Consider the following 13,646-nt stretch of genomic DNA (forward strand, 5'->3'; position numbering starts at 1 on the left):
ACCACCTGGGCTCAAGAGCACAAAGGAGGTGGCTTAGACAGATGGTGGGAGGTCAGAGCTTGGGTGAGGTGTGTGAGGAGAGAAGCCCAGTTTGTCTGACCTGACTGGCCAGCTACCTCTCTTACCCAGAGCTAATGCCTCTGTTGTTCAGGATGGCCATGTTTGAAGGGAGCTTAAGCAGGCACATTCCCTTCCTTCTGCCTCAGCATGAGACCACCTCCCACCTTCCCAGACAACCCAGAAACAGGCGTTGGAAGCACAGCTGAATGGACAGCTGGCATGTTGAGTTCTTGTTCAGTAGAGCAACATGTCTAAATATGAGAAGTAGCCACCTATAAATGGACCATCCTCCCAAAATGATGCATGCTTGGCACATAGTCAGTGCTCAGAATGATAGCTGTTGTGATGACTTTCTGTGTCCTGACTGGGTACCGATATGGATCCACCCATCGGAAAATGCAGCATGATAGACTTTGGCCAACTACTTGGCCAGTCATTCTGCCCTAGTGCTATGCCTCCGCCTCATAGGTGATGCTGGCTGCTTCCCCCACCACCTCCCAGACTCCCAGCCTAGTCACAGGCATCTTTTGTCCAGCAATGCAGCATGGTCACTTTCTGAGTACCTACGCATCAGAACTGTGGAATTCTGGAGAAAACCCTGGGGAACTTTGGGCACAGCCCCTCCCTCCCTCTCTCTGCCTCCCCAGCTCTCCCTCTGCCTATCTCTCTCTCTCTCAGCTCTCCTTCTGTCTGTCTGTTTCTCTCACTTTTAAAACCTTTGGAGACGCTCGCTCCCATCTCCTCTTCCCTCCCTGAGGACAGGCAAGCCTTTGAGAGCCCCATTCTAACCCCAAATAGAAAACCTGCCCCCTATAAAATATCTATTTAGATTTATAGCCACTGGCTCCCAGCTGACTACCCAACATAGATGACATTTGAGAGCTGAGACTAGCCTGTTTGGGGTAACCTTTTCCTCTCACTTGCCCCTCACCTGCCTTCTCTAAACTCCCAGTGATTAAGTTCAGGGCTGAGTTGGCAAGAAGATTTTAGATACAATAATAGGGGATTTATTTTTCCTGTCTCCTTTTGAATCCAGAGTAAGAGCTGCCAGGCAGAACTCTCCAAAAGATGTAGGAAAGAGGTCTCTCAGCTCCTTTATGAAAGCTGGGTCCCAGTGAATTGAAACTGAGAGGTGGCTGAGGGTCCTTGAAGACCACCTGGACTTTGGGGGCAGTATAGACTGGTGGTGAGAGCACAGACTTTCGACTTGAGGAGACCCAGATTCAAGTCCTGCCTCTGCGCCTTCTTGGCTGTATGACCTTGGGCCGGTCACTTGGTTGCTTGGAGTCCCTATTTCCTCATCTGAACAATAGGAAGAAGCATCAGTATGCCAAGCTCACAGGATAGTTGGGAGGAGTCCATGAGAAAATTACTATTCGTCTATCCGGTGCCCTGTATCGTGTGTGGCATGTAAGAAATCACAAGGGAGATTGTTGTGAAAATAGGAAAATAGAGTTCAAATAAATGGTCTGAGCAAGTCATTTCCCTTTGGGAGCCTCAGTTTCCCCATCATTTATTTCACAGATACGTCTTTTGAATAAGATGCCTTATGGGAAACTGCTTTGGGAAGAGTTGGAGGGCAAAAATTAATTCATTTGCTCAGAGCTCAAGTTTTGCTAATGCTTTTCGGAGCTCAGCCCATGGTCTCATTTTTTCCTGGCTGCAACCTCAATCCCATGAGATCAGTGGTCTCCCCAGATCCACATCTTTCCTCTTACTCCCTGTCACTCCCACAGGAAGTTCCGTGGCCAGAGTGTCAGAATGGGGCAAAAAAAAAAAAAAAAATGGAGGGAGTGCCAGTGACCCAGTTTGGGTGTTAGGCTACCGTTGCAGATACATACCAGCTCAGCAGAAGAGAAGAGCCACCTAGCATGTTCTGCCCTGAGAGCTATAAGCATTTACACTGTTGCCAAAGCAACCAGTCCTGGGAATTAGTTGCAAGGAATCCCCACCTTCAACCTAGCTCTTCCTTCAGTTCACAATCTCCAGCTTCTACTGACCCTGGGTGATCCAGGGGGTGGAGTATTCAGATTTACCCTTCTCCTGAAGTCAGTTGCTAACATTCAAAGGACCCAAAGTCAGAGCCAGGTCCATTTTTTAAAATGCAGCTGGCAGCTGTAATCACAGAACCTCTTTAAGGAAAATGTAGCTCAGAATTACATTCTCCCTGGCTGTTGATTTTCTTTAAAATCATCAGCCTTTAAGGTGTGAATGAGTGGCTGAAGATGGTGTCTTTACCGTTTGGTCTAGTAACATAGCATAATTGAACCCTGGTGCACAGGACCCAGTGAAACGGTGTGCCACCCGCCTGATGACACGGGAAGATGCTAGAGCTGGAGACGCGGGAGAGAACCTTCTACCTGCAAGGGACTTAGGATGTTGTCAGGATTTTAGAAGGAGCCTGATGGGGATAATTTAATGCTGGTTCTCAAATGCTGAACTAAAAGATGGGGACTCAGTATCTGATGCCAGAGGGAGCTCTAGATTGCCCCAGTTTCCAGGTGTTCTTCAGAACCCTTTATCTGCAGCCCATCCCCAGGCCCCTTCAGATCAATTCACAGCATGGCATTTTGTGGGGCAAATTGTTTTTAAAATTAAATCTCCAGCACCCAAGCCATATAATTGGTAGATATGATCTCCAGGTGTTCCCCTTTGCCCCCTGGCAGCCCCCAGACAGGAGTAGATAGATATTGGGCCTGGAATCACCCATCCCCATGACCTCCTGTATCTCCACAAAGACTACCACTGGGGAATGTTGGCAAGCTCCCCTAGTTCCTGCTGGTCACACCTGGCCATGCCCACCCACCTCATCCTCCACCCCCCAAAGTCCCTGACATGACCTTGGTGGTAGGCAGTGGCAGATCAGAACCCAGCCCTTCTCCTCATCCCACCGTCACCCTGAGGGGAGAGGGGCTCCAGGGGTGGGGAGGCAGGCTGCTTCTCTGTTTGGGCATGGTGGATGGGGGCGGGGGCGGGGCCGTTCCACAGGAACACTGAGCTCTAGACACCTCTCGCCTGCTGCCTGCCTCACACCCTTTGCATTGCTGTTTCCTCTGTTTTTTGGGGGTGAGGGGGTACATTAGATTACACCTCGTCATTCAGAGAGCCCTGTGTCTCCGGTGGCCGCAGCAAGGGGGCAAGGGGAGTCAGTCAATTGGCAAGACACCGTGCCCCTTTTTGCTAGAACTGGAAAAAAAAAAAATTGGGAGACAGAGAGTACCAAAAAAAAAAAAAAAAAACCCAATAAAAAAGTATCTGTAGGGCAGTACAATGTCCAGCTCAAAAGGCCGCTGGTCAGCCTGTGGGCCGGGAGTCCAGCCAGGTCCCTCCAGGCCTTGCACTATCTGAGCAGCAGAGGGAGCTGGCAGTGGGAGAGGGGAGGCAGGATGGCACGGGAGGGGGAGAAAGACCACAGGGCAGGCCATGGAGTGGTACCTACCCTCCCTGGGCCATGGGCTGGGGTTCAGTGGAGGGGCTTTGGAGTTAGGCCTTGGACGCCCCTCCTCCTCCCCTGACAGGTGTAATCTAAGCCTGAGTAAACCCCATGGAGGCTGCAGAACTTCTTGGCACCTTCCCCTCCCTTCCCCGTCCTCATTTTGGAGTCTGGAGGAGCACCCAGCAGCTTCTCCCACCCCAAAATGCCCAGCAGGTACCCCCGCCCCCACCCCACCCCCTCGGAGCTGCGGCTTGCTGACTCGTTGAGATGTCTGACACTGTTGAGTTCCCTACCTAGTGCTTCAATCAGATCACCTCACTTTTGAGTTTTCCCCCTCCTCACCCTTCCCATCCCCTTCTCCCCTGAACCACGCCTCCCGCCCCCTCCCCACTTTTTTTGGTTTTTGAGTTTCTGCCTCTTCCTGCCTGGGGGAGGGGTCGTCTCCCGGTTGCTTTGATGGTTTTTGAGTTGTTTTTCCATGTGAATCGGGGTTTGAAGCGACCCATCCCCCCAACCCGCCACCCCCCCACCACCGCCCACCCTCCTGATCCCCGCACCCACACGGGTCCCCCCCACTGGGACCCCCCCGGCTACTCGGTGACGAGAAGAGCTGGAAACAAGAACCAGCTGGAGCGTGCTGAGGACCAAGGCTGGTGTGGTCCCCTTATAACCTGCCTGGACCCTCCACTCAGGTCGGTAATTGGGGGCGGGGGTCCCGCGGGGCCACTCCGTCCCGTGGGTTCCGCGCCCACCTTACTCTCTAACCTGCACCTCAAGCTTGCAGCCAGGGGTGGAAAAATGATGTGGGTGGGAGTCAGCACCAAACTGGGCAGAACACAGCGTCAGCCACCCGCCCTTGCCGACTGGGAGGATACCCAGAGGCCTTGTGAGAACCCCCCACAGGGGGAGGTTTAAGCCACCTAGTGCTCATGGGCACAGTCCTCCCCTAAGTCATGGCACACCAGCCCTCTTCTTGCAGCACACCCTTAGAAACCAACGGGGTGGGCGAGAAAGCAAGTGGGCAAAGTGTCTTAGGTGTCAGCCTTTACAGCGTATTGGCAGATCCGTTTAATTGATGGCTGCCGGCCATGCTGGGGATTTGTGAGCACCAAAATTACATTTGTTGATAAATGCCCTCCCACACTTAACTGACTTATAATTAACAACCCTGTATGGCAAGTCTTTTACATGTTCAAGATGTTTGCCTTGTGTCTACTTCTGAAAAGTGTTAGAGGTACCTTCCAAATTATGACACTCCTAAAGGAAGGTATTTTAAGATAAGATCAGATGTGAGCAGGGTCTTTGGGGTGTGATGTTGAGTTTTACACAGGGATAAATCTGGCTCCTATTTAATCTTTAAATCCTAAAGCTAGCTTTCACTCCTTTTAATGTTCCAGTAATCCCTTTCGGTATAAACCTTTTACTGATGGCTTCTGGACATTTATTATGATGGCTGCTGGATATTATTCAACTGGTGATTATTTAGTTGACAGATGTATATAGGTGAGGTACTTTTGCCCTCTTTGGTATCCCCAGAGGGTAAGGACACAAGTGTGGAAGAACCAAGAATGGACATGTGGCTATATAATTCTTGCTAATTACCATGGTAAGAGAAGGCTCACTTTATCTGGGAGGTAGGGGGTCAGGCATACTGGGTTTTGAGCTCTGGCCCTACCACTTCCTTTCTTTGTGTCTTCCAGCTAGCCCTAGTTCCTCTCTGGGCCTCCACTGCCTCATCCACAAAATGGGTACAAGGTCATTGGCCTCTCAGTTGGGAGGGATTCAACAGATATTCTTCCTATTGCTTTTTTTAAAAAACAAAAAACAACTCTGATTCATCCTGAAACCTCCTTAATGTTAAACATCTCATTGATCTTTCCAGCACCCTGGAAGACCAGAGGGAACTTCACTGGCCCCATGCCCAGGCTGAGCACCTACTATGGTGCTGGGCACTGCCCCAGTCGGCTTAATGACCTCAGCATATCACTGATGGCCTCCATTTCACAGAGGAGGAAACTGAGGCTCCCAGAGGATGAGGGCCCCTTCCCAAGGCCACAGGGCTATGCAACCTCATCAGCCCCCCACCCCAGCCTGGGCAGGTTTTCCTGAGGTCTTGAGGGGAGCACCTTGAACTGTGTGATTAGACTGATGTGGTCTCTGTTCAGCTCTAAACAAGCAGCAGGGAGAGTGTCACTGAGAAGTGGGGCTCCCTGTGGCTGGGTTGTTTTGCTCTGAAGGTTATTTTGCCTATGAGGCTGTCACCTCTGAGGCCACCTTGAGCCTCTACCAGGGCCCTTGGGTGCTGGGTGGGGAGGCCAGATGCTGTGTTCTGCCAGGGTTGGGGGGTACCTTCCCGGGGAAGCCACAGCCCTCCTCCTTTCAGACCCCGATTTTCAGCCCCACACCCATTCCATGTTTTTTTTTTTTTTTCTTCTTGCTTTTTGGGTATTTTGTTTTAGAGGGTTTTTTTGTTTTGTGTTTTGAATTATGTCCCCACCCCACTTTGGTTTTTCATTTGTTTCTCCTGGTTTTGTTTTGGACGTCAGTGCCGTTTTCTGTCCTTGATTAATTAGCTCCCCCACGCTCATCCCCCATCGTGTTCTGTTTCCATGACAACGCAGCGTTTGGGCATCCCACTCGTGCCTCGCTGTGGATGCCGGCGGCTGGCCTGGACCGCGTCCGCTGGCTGGCCGGACCCCCCCATTCTCCCAACTCCTCCCGCCCTCCTCCCAGCCCTGCCAGAAAGCTGCCCCCCATCTCAGCGCCCTACCCCGCCGCCCCTCATTCCCTAGTCTGTCTGCATGGCCCCCTCTGTCTCCCCTCCCCCCATTCTGCTCCTCTGCTGACACCTTCCAGCTCCTCCATCCTGTCTCCAACGTGACTCTGGACTTTTCGTGGGGCTTCTTTTTCTGAAGGGCTGCCAGCTTTCTTGGTCCTCCCTCCCGCCCCCACAGAGCTCCCCTTCTTCTTCACCTCCTGCTGGAATTCAGGGAACAAGGCTTGAGATTTTTCAGCTCAGAACCCATGCCAAGAGAGAGGAAACAGGGCTGCCTCCCTTTGCCCCTGGAGCCCCCTCCTCTGTAGGACAGGCCAGACCCCTCCACCACGAGCCCCAGTTTCATGTGAAAGTTACTTTGTGGTCCTGTTTAGCCTTGCTGAGCCTCCAGGCAGTCATCCCTACAGTTTGAGACAAGATTCGTTGACCTGCCCGAAGCTGGGGGCATATCCATGTGGTTTCCTGAAGCCAGGGATAACTTTGATGCAGCTAGAAGGGTTTACCAGTTGACCCAAGTCCTTTCCCCTACAGGGCTACATTTCCCATGGGGCAGCTGTACCCTTTGGCAGTTTAGATGCCCATTCGTGCCCACCTCTTCCCCCCCTACACACCCAACCCAGAAACCCATCCACCTTCCGAAAATGGAGCCCCCCGAAATGAATCCTGCTGCCTTCATGGTCTGCGAGATTGGGACAGAAGGCTGCATTCGCTTTCCCGCTAAGAAATGCACAGGACCTGTCCCTGTTTCTCAGCGTTCAAGTTCATTCCCTCGTTTATGATTCTGATTATTATTAATATCCTACTTATTATTCTGCCAGGGCTGTGATGTGACAATGTGACGTGTCACATTGGGTCACATCCGCTAGAATTAATATGCAGCATTGAAGTGGGCCCCTTCCCCCTCCTTTCTCTCTCTACCCCTCCCTGTCTGTCCTGTTTTCTCTCTTTCTCTCTTCTCTCTGATTCCCCCCATGACTGTGCACTAAAGGCCCCTGAGATCCAGGCCTCTTCGCATTACCCTTCTCTCTCTCCCACTTTCTGCCTCTTCCTCTCTCTCTCTCTCTTTCTCTTTAAACCTCTCTCAACCAACCAACCTATTTTGCATGCTGTTTGTGATTCTGAGAGCTGCATCTATCAATGGAAACTTGTCAGATTCGACAGAAGCTTTTAGAAGGGTTTCTATACCCCCAAAACCACAAAAATTTCATTAGAGTTTCTCATCTTTTCCTGGAGGGCCCCCCTGGGGAAGTGGGCGGGGACCCCGGGTCACCAGGGCGAGTGGAGATGGGAGGGCCCCACATCCTGGCCCCCTCTGCCTGCTGCCCCAGCTCTTCCCATGACCTCCTGTGCCCTCGCCCCTCCCATGTGACCTTCCCAGAGCATCCCCCCTCCCCGGCCCCCACAGCCCCAGTCTTCTGAAGTTCCTCTGAGCCGGCAGAGGGGCTGCTCCCTGAAGCCACGTCTGTCAGCAAAGATGAGAAACCACTGATAAATTTTTGTGTTCTAACTGTGCTGTGGACCAGCCACTTTGGTCTCTGAAACCCTGTTGCTATGGAATAATGCTTCATGTCTCTTTTATTATATATCGATACCTCTCTCTATATATTGTTTGTGAAATTACCTTCCTTTGAAGTTTTGGTTTCTTTGTGTTGGAATTTGTTTTTTTAATTTGTTTCTTTTTTTGTTGTTATTTTCTTTCATTTGGAAGAAAAAAAATTTTTGACTGGGGGGAAAGAAACAGCCCTGTTTATATTTAAATTGTTTTCCACTTTTTTTTTTCCTTTTTTTCTTTCTTTCCTTCTTCCTTTCTTTCTTTCCTCCTGCTTTTCTTTCTTTTCTCCTCTGCATTCCGTCTACCCATCCCCCCCCAACCCTGTGCATCTCCCTCCCACCACCACCCCCCTCCCCCCGCATCTCCCACCCACCCCACTCCCCCAGTCCGCCGCGTGGCACCACGGTTCTCCATCTTGCCCATGAGCCACGAGATCATGCCAGGTGGCAACGTGAACATCACCTGCGTGGCCGTGGGCTCACCCATGCCATACGTCAAGTGGATGCAGGGGGCCGAGGACCTGACACCCGAGGATGACATGCCCGTGGGCCGGAACGTGCTGGAACTCACAGACGTGAAGGACTCTGCCAACTACACGTGCGTGGCCATGTCCAGCCTGGGCGTCATCGAGGCCGTGGCCCAGATCACAGTGAAATGTAAGCAGGGGCCGTGGGAGAGGCAAATCATCCCTGTACCTCAGGTGTAGGTGGGGCATAATGGTCGAAAAACTTCTGAGTTACTCTTCTGGCTTCAGTCATTCCTGGCTGTGAATAGGACAGTCAACAAATATTTACTGATGACAAATTATTGTGGGCCTGGCCCCATGGAATGAGACCCAATCTTGTTCTACTGAGCTCACAGTCCAAAGTGGGTGATACCATGTAGCCTGGCAATTATGATGCATGCTGATTAGGGCAGTGATAGGGGCCATGGAGCACCACTCAGACCACCAGAATAAAGGTGCCAGTTCCCAGGAAAGCTTAATCAGGGGAAGACTAAAAGTTGAACAGGAATGAGCCAAAACAGATGGAGAACATATCTAAGAAAAGGAAATAGCCTGTGTAAAACTCAGAGAGATGGAGCACTGGGGAGTAGGGAGGGATTACTGACTCTTGATATCTCAAGTTTGTGGTGAAACTCAGAGGAGGGTGCCCCCAGATATTTTTTCTAGCTTTGGAACAGGGGCCAGCAGACTACAGTCCATGGACTGGATCTGGCCCTCCACTTGTTTTTATAAATAAAGTTTTATTGACACCTGCCCATTTGCTCACAGTTGGTTTGTGGCAGCTTTTGGGCTACCATGACAGAGCTGAGTAATTCTTAGCACAGAAGCAGCCACCAGCAATGCATAAGCCATATGCCTTGCCAATACCTGCTATAGATGGTAGGCTAGGGGTCATTAAGACAGGGATGACCACCAAAGAAATGATGGCTCTGAGAGGGTAGTCATGTGACTAAAAGTTACACAGCCTTGAAGGTTCACAGCCAGTATGCCTGACATGTGACCTTGCCTCCCACCCACAGCTCTCCCCAAAGCCCCCGGGACTCCCGTGGTGACAGAGAACACAGCCACCAGCATCACCATCACATGGGACTCAGGCAACCCAGACCCCGTGTCCTACTACGTCATCGAATATAAATCCAAGAGCCAGGATGGGCCGTACCAGATCAAAGAGGACATCACCACCACGCGTTACAGCATTGGTGGTCTGAGCCCCAACTCGGAGTATGAGATCTGGGTGTCGGCCGTCAACTCTATCGGCCAGGGTCCGCCCAGCGAGTCGGTGGTCACCCGCACCGGCGAGCAGGCCCCCGCCAGCGCGCCGAGGAACGTGCAGGCCCGCATGCTTAGTGCCACCACCATGATCATCCAGTGGGAGGAGCCAGTGGAACCCAATGGCCTGATCCGGGGCTACCGGATCTATTACACCATGGAGCCGGAGCACCCCGTGGGCAACTGGCAGAAGCACAACGTGGACGACAGCCTGCTGACCACCGTGGGCAGCCTTCTGGAGGACGAAACGTACACGGTGCGCGTGCTGGCCTTCACCTCCGTGGGCGACGGGCCCCTCTCGGACCCCATCCAGGTCAAGACTCAGCAGGGAGGTGAGTTGCCTGCGTGATGCACGACTTCTGGGGGATGGGAGGATGGAAGGATGTGGGACCCACGCCCCACGAGGCAGTAGGAGGCAGCCATACGGTGATGTGCCTCTGAGCACACAGAGGAGGCCATCTTACGTGGAAGCCACCACGAGTTTATTTGGCCTTTTTCAAGTATTTTCACGCTGGTGTCGCAATGCAGGAGGGTGTCCTTGAAAACCCAGATTTCTGGCTACCCTTGGAAAAGCCGATCTGGCAAGCCCACACACAGGGCTACAGTTGGTAGGGATGTATCTGAGAAAAGGGGTGTGGCCTCCGCTGGCCTCCCTCTCCTTTGTTATGCCCCTCCCTCATCCATCTCTGAGTTTGAGAACCTGGGTTTGCTGCTCTCACTAGAGCGATCCCTGCCCACTGGATCACTGAAATAACAAAGTATGTTAACCCAAAGTCCTGAAGGCAGGTCTCTCACAGTGCGGGCGAGGGACGGGGGGTAGGGGTGTGCAACATGTAGGTGCCTGGGCCCTGGCTCTCCATGGGTTTCTGGGCTTGGGAACCTCGAGTCCAGGAAGAGTCAGACCACTGCTCAAGCGAAGGGACAGGAGGTTTGGAATTCTGCAGCCATAGAACAGACACAGGGTGGATCTATATTTTCAGTTACGGGCCCCACCAATTTTCTGTTGAATTGAGGGGAGAGGGTGGATGCTGGGGTGCATTGAAAAGGGGATTTTTTTTTAATGTTTTCCCATTGGCAGCAGAGAGGATGGGGGAGTTGGGGTGGGCGGCTGACAACAACAGGCCACAGGGGGCTGTCCTGGGAAAAGAAGAGAAATGAGAACAGTGGAGAACATTCCAGGAGCATCCAGAACCTCATAACCCTTCTTGTTAGGGCAGTGCTAAGCTTTAGGGAGCTCTTTTGGGGGAGTGTGGGAACCTTGAAGGTTGGGTACCCTATGCTGGTGGACCCCCTCCCCAGCCTCTCCTCGATGATACCAGCCCTCTCGCCTCTCACCCACAGTGCCCGGCCAGCCCATGAACTTCCGGGCTGAGGCCAAGTCAGAGACGAGCATCGGGCTCTCCTGGAGCCCCCCGCGGCAGGAGAGCATCATCAAATACGAGCTCCTCTACCGGGAAGGCGACCACGGCAGAGAGGTGCGTGGGGTGGCGTTGGGGAGCGGATGGCACTCGTCCCCTCTCCCCTCCCCAACCACCCGCTCTGGGCGGCTCTCCTGTCTTGCCGACTCGGTGCCTGAATCTCTCTCTTCCTCCTTCTCTTTGCCCTGTCCCTTGCTACATTTTCCACCTCTCTTTTCTCCATCTCCATCACTCTCGGTCTGTGTCTGTCTCTCTCCCTGATGTGTCTGTCTGTCTGTCTGTCTCTGTCTGTCTCTCTCCCCATCCGGGTCTCTCTCCTCGCCCCTCCCCCAGGTCGCGAGGACCTTCGACCCGGCCACGGCCTTCGTGGTGGATGACCTGAAACCCAACACGGAGTACGCCTTTCGCCTGGCGGCGCGCTCCCCACAGGGCCTGGGCGCCTTCACCTCGGTGGTGCGGCAGCGCACGCTGCAGTCCAGTAGGTGTCTCTTGGACCCCGCCCTGACCTGCGGGGGGGACCTGGCCGGCGCCTGTGCACTGACCCGGGCGGGGCCTGCGCAAGGGTGGGAGGCGCTTTGGCCCATCCCACCTCGCTCCTCCGCCTCGGGCGCACGAGAATCCTCGCTGAGCCCCAGTTCGCCCGCCGCTGCAGTGAGGGGCTCGCTCGTGGACCCCGCAGGCCTCAGTTTCTCCATCTCCCCTGGGGACAGCCATGGCCAGTTTGACTGATGGCACCTTCTCTCTCCCCTGCCTCTCCTGGGTTTGGGGCTTGTGGAATAATGGCCACATTGCACCCATTTCACAGGCGTTTGGAGGGGTCCATGAGACAGTCGCAGCATGCACCCCATCCTTGCCAGAGAGCAGAGGATGCAGAGAAGACCCCACCTCCCCAAATTGCCCTTCTTGGCCCCCGAACAGGGGTCCCCATTGGCGGGGGCTGGGGTGGGGGCAGTCAGAACTGATGCCTGGTCCTGGGGGGAGTGCAAGGCTATCCAAAATATAGGGTTCTCGAATTCCTGGAGTTCTTTGCTGTGCCCGCCCGGCCTCCCTGTCACAGAAAGTCACCTTTTGGACAGAACACTGCAGCTGGCTCTGGGCCACACCGTGGCCCCTGCCACACTCCGCACCCCCTCCCCACCTGCTGAGCTCAGGGCCGAGTCCGGCCCCTCCTCCCGCCACCTCCCTGCCTCCCCCTCCTCCCTCTGCTCCCTCCTCTCTGCTCAGTCTGGCCCAGGTGGCCCCCGCCGTGGCCCCCTCCTTCTCCTCCCCCTGTTCAGTCAGTCATGGGGGTAGCTACCCCAAGCCTATGTTCCGGAAGCCGCCTTGGTGTTCAAACCTTCAGGCAACCCCTAGGCGTGTGCGCACAGGGGGTCACGGTCAGTCGAGAGACGGCAACTCCGGCCAGAGAGTCTGAGCCGCTGGAATCAGGGGCTTCCTCGGAGACAGCACCCCGCCCCTCCTCCGCCCCCTACCCTCCTCCCCGCCCTTCTGGGGCCCAGCCAAGCGCTCCGCAACTCACAGGCGTGTTTGTGCGTGAGGCGATCAGTGAGGGTGTCCTGTGGCTTGGGCAGCCACGTGAGAGACCGGCACAGGTGCCGCGAAGGTGAGTACACGCTGGTCTCCAGCGAGTTCACAAAAACGGCCCACCCTGCGTGCACCCGCTAGCCTGTGCCAGTGTGCTGGGCTGTGCAGACAGTCCAGAGCCCAAATTCAGCCCCTAAACTCTTCACCTCGCTGCCACTGCTGAGAGGCACGCCTGTCAAGGAACCGGGAACCCGGAACCATGCCCCTCCCCAATGTGCGCGTCCACGCCACTCCGCCCCCTCCCGAGAAGTCACGCAGGTTGGGCCGGATTGTGAAGGAGGCGGCCGCCAAGGTCGTCAAGAAAGCGGTTTGGCCCATCCACACAAACCTCCGGGGCGGCCCAGGGCAGGGAGTGGGGGAGAAGGGACTCCCCACTTTGCACCCCAAGACGGTTGGGGCGCAAGAGAACTGGCAGCCAAGACGCAGGGCCAGGCGTATGCCCCCCCCTCCGCGGGGAGTGCGGGCTTCTTAGGCTGAACTCAAGGGTAGGTGGAGGCCAGACCACTCAGCCGTGGGTCTCCCCAGACACCGTCCCACCTTCCCGCCTTGTCAGCACCAGCCTGGAAATGCAGCGTGCCCACACTGGGGCCAGAGCAGGGCTGCACGCCCCACTTGCGGCCGGAGACCCACCCAGAGCTCGGTCTGGCCTTGTAGGTCAGCACTCCGCCATTCCCTCCCTCGTAAGAAAGTCTTGTAAGTTAGCAGTTGAAGAGTGGAAGGTAGGTAACCAGACTGGGAGTTTTCTGGAAGGCGTCTTTCTTTCTTTTATTATGGTTTTTCTCATCACCACCACCATCATGGTTGTTTCTTCTTTCGTTAAGGTTTTGGTTTTGTTTTTCCTCCCTCTTTCTCAGCGAATCCATTCCTTCCAGCACATTTGTCAGTTGTTTTTTCTGCTCCTGCCTGACTCCCTGCTCCCCTGGGCACTTTTGGTTGGGGTGGCTGGTCAAGAAATGGGGGGAGGGGCCCCCAAGGGTCTAGCTCTGCAAGAAGGAACTCCAGTGTTTCTCTTTGAGTGAGTCCAGAGAGTCATTCTGGCTGCAATA

General features: G+C 54.2%; 1 protein-coding gene across 13 annotated transcripts in view; it reads left to right on the forward strand.

Annotated features, from left to right (window-relative positions):
• The window catches only part of PTPRS (protein tyrosine phosphatase receptor type S), a 110,870-nt gene that overhangs the window by 68,474 nt on the left and 28,750 nt on the right, over window positions 1–13,646 (forward strand). For all 13 annotated transcript variants that reach the window (XM_059888644.1, XM_015472084.3, XM_059888646.1 and 10 more), the window contains exons 7-10: window positions 8,211–8,480; window positions 9,349–9,930; window positions 10,940–11,073; window positions 11,350–11,494. In XM_059888644.1, coding sequence (XP_059744627.1) covers window positions 8,211–8,480; window positions 9,349–9,930; window positions 10,940–11,073; window positions 11,350–11,494 — 1,131 coding nt within the window. The remainder of the gene's footprint in view (window positions 1–8,210; window positions 8,481–9,348; window positions 9,931–10,939; window positions 11,074–11,349; window positions 11,495–13,646) is intronic.

Source organism: Bos taurus, chromosome 7 (assembly GCF_002263795.3).
Source record: "Bos taurus isolate L1 Dominette 01449 registration number 42190680 breed Hereford chromosome 7, ARS-UCD2.0, whole genome shotgun sequence".
In the NCBI taxonomy this organism is placed as follows: Eukaryota; Metazoa; Chordata; class Mammalia; order Artiodactyla; family Bovidae; genus Bos; species Bos taurus.